Below are 12618 nucleotides of genomic sequence, written 5' to 3' on the forward strand. Positions count from 1 at the left end.
CTTATACTGGTTATTAATGTTATATACTTTCTGCCCACTGTTTATTTGACATAATCTGGGGTTTTCATCTAAAAAATGTTTTAAACTTAAGCTTCTCCTCTTTTAGGGATTCTTAATAGCATAAACTTTACAAATAATCAAACAATCAGTTATTTAGATTTATCTATGAGTTTTACTCTCATTTTTGCACCCATTTATTTACTCCCATCCCATCTTGCATTTAGAATTTCTTTTTCATCTTTGGTAAAACACCAGTAAGACAGGATGGGTGAAAAGTAAACTTTGAACCCTCATGTGTTTGGAAATGCCTTTCTTTTGCACTCAAACTAAAATACACAATTTCAGATGCGAGAAAACTGTCTGCCCTAATTTACCCTGCCTGACCAAAAAAATGCATCCTTTCAACTGTAATAATCTAGTCTTTCTTTAATGCAGGGAAATTTCCCTCTTTTATTTAATTATTTAAGTCCCCTGCTTTGTGACTGTTCTTTCTTTCTAAATCCCTATTAGATACAACCAAAAATCTACATCAATTATCCATGTTCCTTAACTTTCCATTCATATTTTCCATCTCTTTGTGTCTTCACTCTATATTTGGGGATATATATTTGATTTTGTCTTCTTGATCACAGAATGATATGCCGTTTTATCTATTTAATCTTTGAATTAAATTTCTCTATTATGGTAGTCATAAATTTCCAAGAAAGCAATGTTTATCTTTGATTTCTATCCTTCTGTGGCTTGCTCCTTCCTTTTCCTCCTTACCACGTTTTTTTAAAATTGTGAATATAGTATACATAAAGAAAATAATAAATAAAACCTATATGTACAACTTCACCAGGCAAACAAAACTAAATAGCACCAGCATGCCAGAAGCTCCAAAACAACTTCTTTCCTCTCCACTCAGGAAAACATTATCATGACATTTATGATAATCATTTCCATGTCTTTCCTTCATGTTTTTGCTTCTTTGTACTTTTTAACTTAATAAACTTTATTTCTTAGAGCAGTTTTGTATTTACAGATAAATTGAGCAGAAAGTACAGAGTTCCCATATATCCCTTCACACAGAAATTCATGCACAGATTCCCTTATTATAACATCTTGCATTAGTGTGGTAACATTTGGTACAGCTGATGAACCAACACTGACACACTGTTATTAACTGAAGTCCATAGTTTACATTAGAGTTTACTCTTTGTGTTATATAATCTACGGGTTTTAACATATGTATAATGACATATTCCACCATTACAATATCACAGAGAATAGCTTCACTGCTCTAAAAATTCCCTGTCTTCCATTTATTCATCCCTCCATCCCTCTCCCAAATCCTGGCAACCCTGATCTTTTTACTGTCTCCATAATTTTGCCTCTTCCATAATGTCATATAGTTGGAATCATATGAGTATACAGCCTTCTCAGATTGGGTTCTTCTACTTAGCAATATGCATTTAACTTTCCTCCACGTCTTTTTGTGGATTGATAGACCATTTCTTTTTTGCCACTGAATATTCAATTATAAGAATGTACCAGAGTTTATCCATTCACTTGCTAAAGGACATCTTGGTTGCTTCCAGGTTTTGGCTATTATGAATAAGCTGTTATAAACATGAGTGGGCAGGTTTCTGTGTTAACGTAAGTTTTCAACTCATTTGGCAAATACCTAGAGTGTACTTGCTGGATCATATAGTAAGAGTATGTTTCATTTTGTAGAAACTGTCAAACTCTCTTCTAAGCTGGCTGTACCATTTTCCATTCCCATCAACAATGAGAGTTCCTGCTGTTCCACATTCTCTTCAGCATTTGGTGTTGTCAGTATTTTAGCCATTCTAATGGGTGTGTGTGGTAGCTCATTGTTGTTTAATTTGTAATTCCCTGAGGACATATGTTGTTGAGCATCTTTTGTATGCTTTCCTGCCATTTGAATATCTTCTTTGGTAAGGTATCTGTTGAGAACTTTTGCCTGTTTTTTAATTGGGCCCGTTTTAAAATTTTTTTCTTACTGTTGAGTGTTAAGAGTTCTCTATATGTTTTCAGTACCAGACCTTTATCACATATGCCTGTCAGTTCATTCTCTTAATTTCATTGCTTTGTAACCATCTAAATACTCAGTCTTACTCAATATTTTCTTTCTCAATATGATGTAAGTGGAAAAAATCTGTATGTATAAATTTCTGTCTTGCTTTTATAATTCAACATTATACTTGTGAAATTCATCCATGCTACTGTATATAGCTATAGTGTGGGCATTTTCATGCTGTATAATATTCCATGTTAGGAGTTTAACCCACATTGTTCATTTTATTACCAATGGACATTTAAGTCATTTCTAATTTTGAAAATTCAACAATGCTGGAATGAATATTCTTGCATGTGTATTATGGTGCATTAGGGAAAGTTTCTCAAGGGAATATAGTTAGGAAAAGTATTTCTGGTTCATGAGGATCTTCGATTTTAAAAGATGATGCTAATTTTTTTCAAAGGGGTTCTGAATACTTCATATCCTTATCAACATTTGTGTTATTAATTCTTACATAATGTTATCTCATTTGGTTTTAATTTGCATTTCAATGATGCACTAAAGTTGAGCATCTTTCACATGTTTCTCAGCCAAGCGAATTCCTTCCTTAGTGAAGTACCTGTTTAAATCTTTTGCTTGTTTTTTCTATTGTCTGTCTCTATTGTCATGATGAATAGTGAAATTTTTGTATGTTTTATGTTAGTTCTTTGCTAATTTTGTGTTGAAAACATCATTTCTCATCATATAGCTTATTTTATCTACTATCTTTCATTTTTTTGTTTTTTCTTACAGCTTTAACGCAGCTTAATATTTAATGTATGAATCTTTTCCTTTCTGGTTAGTGCCTTTGGTATTTTAGTTAGGAATTCCTTCCCTAACCTGAATCATAAAGATATTCTCTTATACTATCTTCTGAAAGATTTATGGCCTTACATTTTACATTTTGATATTTTATCAACCTGAAACTCATTTTTTGGTATATTATTTCCCCCATACTGATAGTCAACTGTCCCAGTACTATTCATTGAAATGTCTGTCCTCTACCCACTGACCTGCAATATTATCTCTTTTATAAATATCAAAGATCTTTTTTGGAGGCCCTATATTCTGTTTCATTATTTATCCAATGACAGTACCGGAGTGTCTGGTACTCATTTAATAAGATTTCTAAATTAAGTCTTGATATCCAGCAGAGAAAACCCACCAACCTTATCTCAGTCTTAAGGAGTCTCTTAGCTGTTCCTGGCTTTTGTACTGGCTTAAGACCATAATTCAAAAAGAGCCATGTACCAAAATGTTCATTGCAGCTCTATTTACAATAGCCAGGAGGTGGAAACAACCTAAGTGTTCATGATCGGATGAACGCATAAAGAAGATGTGGCACATATATACAATGGAATATTACTCAACCATAAAAAGAAACGAAATTGAGTTATTTGTAGTGAGGTGGATGGACCTAGAGTCTGTCATACAAAGTGAAGTAAGTCAGAAAGAGAAAGACAAATACCGTATGCTAACACATATATATGGAATCTAAGGGGAAAAAAAAATGTCCTGAAGAACCTAGGGGTAAGACAGGAATAAAGACACAGACCTACTAGAGAATGGACTTGAGGATATGGGGAGAGGGAAGGGTAAGCTGTGACAAAGTGAGAGAGTGGCATGGACGTATATACACTACCAAACGTAAAATAGATAGCTAGTGGGAAGCAGCCGCATAGCACAGGGAGATCAGCTCGGTGCTTTGTGACCACCTAGAGGGGTGGGATGCAGAGGGTGTGAGGGAGGGAGATGCAAGAGGGAAGAGATATGGGAACATATGTATACGTATAACTGATATACTTTGTTATAAAGCAGAAACTAACACACCATTGTAAAGCAATTACACTCCAATATATTACAATCAGATTGCAAAGGTACTCATCCTCCCAAAAATAAGATTATTGAGATTCTGACTGCCACTGAATTAAATTTATAGATCAATTTTAAGAGAACAGATATCTACAATAATAACTCTTCCAATCAATGAACATGCTATTTCAATTTTATTTAGGTCCTCTTTAATTCCTTTTCGTCTCTCAAAAACATTTTAGAATTTTCTCCATGGAGGTCTTGAACATATTTTGCTAGATATATTTCTACTACTTCTAATGTATGCTATTGTATCAATTTTATCTTTTAAAAATTTTAAGTTTTCAACTTTTACTCCTGGTTTATAAAATGACAGTTGATTTTGCATAATGATTTTGTATCAGGGAACATGCTAACCTCTTCCATTAATTGTAATAAATTTTCTGTAAATTCTTTGAATTTTCAATGTACAAAAATATATCATCCGCAAAAATGACAATTTTGTTTCTTCCTTTCAAAGTTGTATTTTTTAATTTATTTATGTTTCTATCTTTACAACAGTAAGCATGACTTCAAATACAATACAAAATAGGAGTGATGGTAATTAAATATGATACTTATTATAGGTTTTTGAGGATAGATTTTTATCAGTTTAAAGAAATTCTCTTATGTTTTCAATTTACTAAGAGATCTTACCATGAATTTATGGTGTGTTTTATTAAATGCTGTTCTGTATCTATTGAAATGATTACATAATTTTTGTCCTTTAATCTATTAATTCATTAAATTATGTTAATAGACTTTGTAATACTGAACTAAGCTTGCATTTGCTATGATAAACTCAACATATTAATGCTCTTTGTAAACTGCTGAATTGTTTTCTAATATTTTATTTAAGATTTCTGATCTATATTTATGAATAAGCCTGTATATTTATGAGTTTATGAGTTCTTATACTATCCTCATCTGGCTTCATTATCAAGATTACACACACCTCATAAAATGAGTTGGTGTTTCCTCTTTTCTATTCTCCAAGAGTTATGTAAGATAGGAATTCAAGAAAAAAACTCCCTAGACCTGAAGATTTCTTTAAGGGAAGAATTTTGACTGCTTTTTTATTTACTTCTGATTCAGTCTTAACCTGAAAAGAATAGTTCTTTCCAGTTTAATGTGGGGGAGGGCACCATATTAGACTCTCCATCCCAGATAGGCCCCAGAGACTATCAAATCTCAGTACAAATTGCCTGGACTAACAAGTAACCTCAAGGCAAATGCAGCTTAAGTGTTTAAGTCTATCTTTCTGGACCTCTGGACTCTCAATCTCCCCTGGATTTGGCCTGGTAATTCCTTAATAACCTTACTAAGCACTCTAGACTTAAACAACATCTTATATGCAGTACATAAAGCAGTACTTTTAGTTGTTTCAAGCTGAACAGCTGCTATGAATGACCTAGCTTCCTATATTCCTAAAATGAGAAATAATTATTACTTTATAAATTTATCTCCTAGTCCATGAGTTATTTGTATTTGCTAAAGAATAGCTATGCAATTTGTTTATTATTGTCTTCTATTTGATGTAACTGGTTTTCCTCAAATATTCTACAACTCGGCGTTTGTTTATGTTTAGAAATGAAGGACTAGATTGACTAGTATGTATAACCGGTATGGGTTTCACCCTCTGCAGCTTTTAAGTCTGTTTTCCAAAAACTGACTACAGGCTCTTTGTAGGTGGGTGGGGCAGATGAATCACCTTGCTCAAAAAGTAGTACTAGAGAACTTCACTAATCATGTTATCATCTCTTTATGTTGATGGTAAGGTTGGCCAAAGGAACTGGGTAACCTGCTGTCTAGCCAAGATTTTTAGAAGGTAGACCTCTAAATAATTTCCCTTAAGATTTCTCGCAGCCTCATTCCTGCTCATAACATTTGCTGACTGAATTTAGAGTGTTCCTAGATTCCATTTGGAACAATGTTTCCTACTTTGACAATACCCTCTACACCATATTTAATGTAATATTTTCTTTTCTCAGGTGGAGTCATTATTCTGATTCCTGCTGTTTTCTAAATTCAAAGAAATTTTTCAAAACTTCTGGCCTATAGAGGTACTTTGCAGTGTTTCTCTTTTTAGTTTTTCTTACATGTTATTTCAATAGCAATTTGGTTAGAGAGCTGCATGACATATATGCTTAGTACACCCTTTGACTCAAAGAAATTTAAAATATGTGTGTGGGGGGGGGTGGGTATGGATGTGGGTGTGTATAAAACCACTATTACAAAGCATGGAGCTGATCTCCCTGTGCTACGCGGCTGCTTCCCACTAGCTATCTATTTTACATTTGGTAGTGTATATATGTCCATTCCACTCTCTCACTTCGTCCCAGCTTACCCTTCCCACTCCCTGTGTCCTCAAGTCCATTCTCTACGTCTGTGTCTTTATCCCTGTCCTGCCCCTAGGTTCTTCATAACCTTTTTTTTTTTTAGATTCCATATATATGTATAGCTGATTCACTTTGTTATAAAGCAGAAACTAACATACCATTGTAAAGCAATTATACTCCAATAAAGATGTTAAAAATCAATCAATCACACACACACACAAAAAAACCCCACTATTACAGTATACACTCTTGTCTGCCCATCACATAATAAGAAAAAATGTCCAATATTTAATAGCTACAAAACATGAGGAGTTTTGGCCACACAAATTATATTGTTCCATAATTTTAAATAGTAAAAAGATACCTTTCTAGTATTATCAGATGATCTGTTTATCATTCTATTGGCAGTCATACTAGCAATTATATTAACAGATCTTCTAATATTAAACCATCCCTGATATGAATTCTTTGTATTAGAATATTATTCTTTTAATATACAGGTACTGCTAAATTTGAATTCTAAGTGAGATGGATTGTATAAGATTGCATAAGATTTTTATCATGTTTTGAAATCAGCACTGAGAATATTATATCTTTCAAAATGTTTCCAATTTATGCAATGACTGATAATTCAATCAGAAAATATAAAAAGTTTTAATTAGTGACATAGAAAGTTAGAAAAATATACAGATTTTTTACAAAAAATAACCACTCAGATATAATGTTTCCTTTTGAGATTTGTTTTGATGTTTAGGTTTTTCTTATTTTTCTTTCTTGCTGATAACGTAACACAATAAATAGTGTCATAAAATAGAATTGGTATCTGTGGCATCAACTACTTTGTCTCATAATGGATAAAAATGGTTCAGTCAGTAAATGTACGTGATGCTGAGTTCTATTTTAATGGTTCTGTTGAAATACAATTCCCATACCATACTACTCACCCATTTAAAGTATGTAATTCAACAGTTTTTAGTTTTTTAAATATTTTTGCAGACATGTGCAAACATAACCACAGTCAGTTTTAGAACATTTTCTTCATCTCAAAGAGAAACCCTGCCCCTTAAGCTATCACCTACTTATTCCTCATATCCATTCCCAGCCCTAGGAGACCACTAATTTCTTTCTGCCTCTGTAGACTGATGCTAAACTATTTTTTAAAGGTATTTTTGTTATTTATTCTTCAGTTCAAAAGAATACACAGTAGATCTACAAGGAAACATTCCATTAAGATTAATTTTCTCCATAGATATACACTTTAATCAGCACATTGTAAAGTGTCCTATTCTTCATGACAATAAGTATGGTTGCATGATGAGGAAAAGAGTATATTTTCCTGCTGAGAGACTCCTATAGATTTGTCACATTCTCAAATGTGAAAAACCACTGCTTTAAAAAAAGAAATTGTTTGGAAGAAATCTAAGTTTTCTAAAAGAAAAACACCTTTTCCCAGGAAAAAAATAAAATTGGTGAAATCAGGGAAATGGACAGATATAAAATAAACAAAATCAAAGACTTCTCTCCCATAGAATGACAGTAATACTAGTTAATAAATATGAATCAGAAACAAACCTTCCTCAAAATACTACCAGAAATAAACCATAAAATACCAAAAATAGGACTTAGATAGGGAGCACATAAAATATTTTACCAAAAGATATAAAAGCAGGGCTTCCCTGGTGGCGCAGTGGTTGAGAGTCCACCTGCTGATGCAGGGGACACGGGTTCGTGCCCCGGTCCAGGAAGATCCCACATGCCGCGGAGCGGCTGGGCCCGTGAGCCATGGCTGCTGAGACTGCGCATCCGGAGCCTGTGCTCCACAACGGAAGAGGCCACAACAGTAAGAGGCCCACGTACCGCAAAAAAAAAAAAAAAAAGCAAATAAGTGAGAAAAATACATATATTCCTGTTGAAAAATACCAGATGCTGAAATATGTCAATTACCTCCATTTAAATTTGCAGATTTACTGCATACTAACACTATAGGTCAGTTTTAGGGGGAGGTAAGAGGTGGAAGGGATGTGACAAAGTGATTCTCAAATTAACCTAGAAGAATAATAAGGAGGTAAATAGTATATTTTAAAAAGAGGATTTTATAGGACATATATGTCATATAAGAAATTAAAGCATACTATATCAGATGTAATAATCAAAACAATGCTGTACTGGTTCAAGACATATAGAGAGAAGGAAGGGGGCAGGCGGCAATCAGAGCCTAGAAACAGATCTTAGTATTTATATAACATATTATGATAAATGTGGCCTTCAAAATAGGTTGGGAAAGGACAGACATTTATGAACTGAATGCTGCATTCCCCCCGAAATTCTATTTTGAAGCCCTAGTGCCAGTGTAGCCTTGTTTGGAGAAGAGGCCTTGGAGAGCTAATTAAAGTCAAATGAAGTCATATAGGTAAGGTCCTAATCTGATGGGATTGGTGTCCTTATAAAAGGAGAAGACACTAGAATACATGCTGAGGAAGGGCCATGTGAGAACACAATGAGAATGTGATCATCTGAAACCCAGGAGGGTCCTTACCAGAAACCAACCATGATGGCACCTTGATCTCAGACTTTCAGCCTCTGGAACTGTGAGAAAATAAATTTCTGTTGTTTAAGCTACCCAATCTATATATTTCATTATGGTAACCTGAGCTGAATAAAACAACAGATTATCACAATAATGTTATTGGAGGTGATGAGTCATTTTCAAAATAAAGTCCAACCTCACACACAACACTAAAATAAACTTTTAGTTTATGAATTATATGTTTAACAAGTAACTACAGAAATACTAAAACTAAATATAGACAAATAATTACATTTATTTGGAATAAGGAAGACATAAATAGTAAGGTTAAAGATCAATAAATTTAACTCCATTAAAAATTTTAAACTTCTGTAAAGCCATGGAAAAGAAAATCAAAGGTTAGAAACACATGAAACTAAGGAAATATTTACAACCTATATATCAGACTAGAGATTAACATTCAGATTAAGGTTAATGTTAAACATTAACATCCATGTGTTACTAATAAATATAAAATAAAACGATTAAAATACAAAATAAAGGCAATGCATAGGAACAGGAAATTCTAAGAAGATATACAAATAACTAAAAAGATGTGAAGAGATTTTTAATATCAGTATTAAAGAAAACCATTAAATTAATTTCTAACATATAATCTCTGACATTATTATTATATTGGGAATGACTTATTGTTTTTAAACGTAACTTTCTGCGGAATAAAAGGAATAGGGAAATAGGAATTCTAACAGATGATGCTTAGTGATGCTAAATGGTTCAATCTTTTTGTATAGTAAATTAGCAATACCCATCCAGAGCCTCAGAAATATACAGATCCTTTAACTCACTAAATTCACATCTAAGAATTTATCCTAAGTATAATTAATGTGCAAGGATATGTTAATAAAAATATTTACTTCAATGTTTATAACAGCTTAAAAAAACTTTTTAAAAAAGTATATCAAGTGAATTAATTTTTTAAAATGGTACATTCCTAAAAATGGAATATTATACAAATGCACATTAAAACTAATACAAATTCATTAGATATTAAATGAAAAATACAGCATGTTTTACGTAAAATATATATTGTATATCATGTATTCATTCACAGAAAAAGGGGTCTTGAAATTTACATGTAAGAAAGCTAATAATAATCATGCCAGGGATCATGGCCAAACTCGTTACTATTAATAATCAATATTTCCTAACTATCTTTTAATAACCATGTTATCTTTGTATAACTTTTTTATGTAAGAGCACACCATGCAATCGAGGAAAGTAAAGCATTTAAAAAATGATCCTAGGACAATGGATATACTATTGCAAGAAAAAATAAAACGAGATCTTTAATCATACTCTAAATGACAATAAGAATAGGTGGTAGTAACTACATAAATGTGTAACAATCAAGCCATGAAATAGTTGAGACTGTTTTTTAGTCTCAGAACAGGCAGAACTTTTAAAAAATATTTTTAAAATTTCCAGACTTTATTATGACACAAGCATATTAATGGTAAAAATGTCAGGTCAAGTCCTTGGACACAAATAAGCAATGGGAGAAATTTTAAAATAAGATAATTAGATACATAAACATTTAACATTTTAAATACTAAAGAAAAAACCACGAACAAAAATAAAAGGAGAAAAATATTTGCAACACATTCAATAACGACATACCCTCTTTGGTTTCAAACTCATACGTTAATCAATCTCCTAGAACCTACTGCTTGAATAGCACAAAAAGTATCTCAAAGTAATCACAGCCAAAGGTAACTTATGACTTCCCCACTCCAAACCATCAAAACCAACACTATCATCCAAGGAAGGAAACTATAAACCTAGGCATTAGCTTGATACTTCTTTCTACCTTACCTTTTGTATATTAAACCATCAGAAAGTATAATTAATCTTACTTCCTAAAAATCTCTCAAACTCATCCACATCTCTCTATATCTACTATCACCTTGGTCCAGCAATCATCATCTCTTGTCTGGAATACTAGACTAGCCTACTAACTGTTTTCCCCACATCCATTCTCATCCCTCATCTGTAATTTAGCCAGAACAATCTTTTAAAAATAGAAATCTGACTTTCTCACTCCAATTTACCCTACTCCTGCCCCCAACACACACATACTCACTCAACCCACTGCTTAAAGGGTCAAACAGGTCCTAAATAATATGACACCTACCTACTTCTTTATTCTCACTTCCTACCTTAGTTGCCTAGCTTTCTATGTTCATGTTCTAACCACTCGGGACATCTTTCAGTTTCCTAAAATGGCTACAATCCCTTCAATTATAGATTTTACACATGGTATTTACTCTAGAACACTTGCTAATGACTAGATAAAGAGAGTTGAAGGGTTATGAATGACTTTTAAGTTTCTGGCTAGCATAACTAGATGTATACTATTCTTGAAATTTTTTAAATACCAAATTATCTTCTATTATTAACTCCTCACTATTATTCCTCAAACACTTCAGACATAAAAGTACCTCAAAGTCCTTGTACTACTGTTCCTTTCACCTGGAATGATCTTTTAATTGATCTTTACACAAATAGTTACTCCTTGATATTTAGATCTCAGAATGCCACTTCAGATCAACCAGTCAAAAGCAGGCACCTTGTTGCCCTAATCTATCACTCTATTTTAATTGTCTACATTGCATTATCACTGTCTGATATTCCTATTTATTTGTTTATTGGGAATCTCCCCAATTAAAATATAACTCTCTGAGAGCAAAGACTTTATTCTTATTCATTCTTGTATTCCCATTGCCAACATGTAATCCTTGTTTAAGAAATATTGAATGAATAATTCAGAGCCAGCATTCTCTGCTTGTAATAAAGTAGATTATCATCAACAATTGATGCTATCATAAAATATATCAATAGATCATGGGAACTCATAATTAAGCAACTTACTGAAATGTTGTAGAGTAAGAATAAATCTGTGAACTCCAAATCAGTATTAATAGGCATTATGAAGGCAATATGGAGTAGTGGCTAAGAACATGGGCTCTGCAGTCACACCGTCGCGGTTTGAATCCAAGCTCCACCACTTACTGGGTGACATCAGGCTGGTTACCTAACCTCTCTGAGGTTCAGTTCCCCAGGCTATAGGGTAAATATAACAATAGCACGTGCCTTATAGGGATGAAGTGAGGATGAAATATATATGCAGTACACAATAAGAATATAATAACAATGCCTGAGACATAGACAGCAATCAAATGTTAGCTGCTGTTTTCTTATTGCAAAAAGCATTCACAAAAGTGGGCTTAGTGTTAGAGAACATGCAGTTTGAAGTGACTACTTCCATACATCTTTGAAGAAGATGACTCCAAATGGGTGATTTCAAACAATACACATATGATGATTTTAAAGCAGTAGAAGACTGAATAGCATATAGATAATTAGCTTGAAGTAAGAACTTCTCTCATGCTTCTTACATACCGAGTGAGTACGGAGTGCTGCGATGGTTTTTGAAAGTGCCATTTCCCACAGTTCATCGATGTAGGCTCTATTTACTAAACCCTGGGTTGTATGTAAAATGTGATCTTCAACCACAAAAAAGCTAAGATTGAGGGAAAAAGAAAGCACAGCTGTCAGAAATTACAGTTTGACTACTATCATAAGGGGATGACAAACATTAAGAGTTGTCATCAAATTGGAAGTTAATACTAGTCATTTTTTCTTAAAGAAAGCTGTTTGGTATCACAAACAAAATCAGATTTCTTAGACTTGGAATTATACCTCTGATCATGATATCATCTTAACCACTTCTTTAGAAATTGGAGTTACATTCCTATTAAATGTTAACCATGTTATCTAGA

At 33.0% G+C, this 12618-nt stretch overlaps 1 protein-coding gene across 1 annotated transcript in view; it reads right to left on the minus strand.

Annotated features, from left to right (window-relative positions):
- The window catches only part of EXOC6B (exocyst complex component 6B), a 715292-nt gene that overhangs the window by 345232 nt on the left and 357442 nt on the right, over positions 1–12618 (minus strand). The window contains exon 11 of the mRNA XM_082851950.1: positions 12239–12359. Within this exon, the coding sequence (XP_082708076.1) occupies positions 12239–12359 (121 nt within the window). The remainder of the gene's footprint in view (positions 1–12238; positions 12360–12618) is intronic.

This window comes from Leucopleurus acutus (genome assembly GCF_964270905.1).
Source record: "Leucopleurus acutus genome assembly, chromosome: 12".
In the NCBI taxonomy this organism is placed as follows: domain Eukaryota; kingdom Metazoa; phylum Chordata; class Mammalia; order Artiodactyla; family Delphinidae; genus Leucopleurus; species Leucopleurus acutus.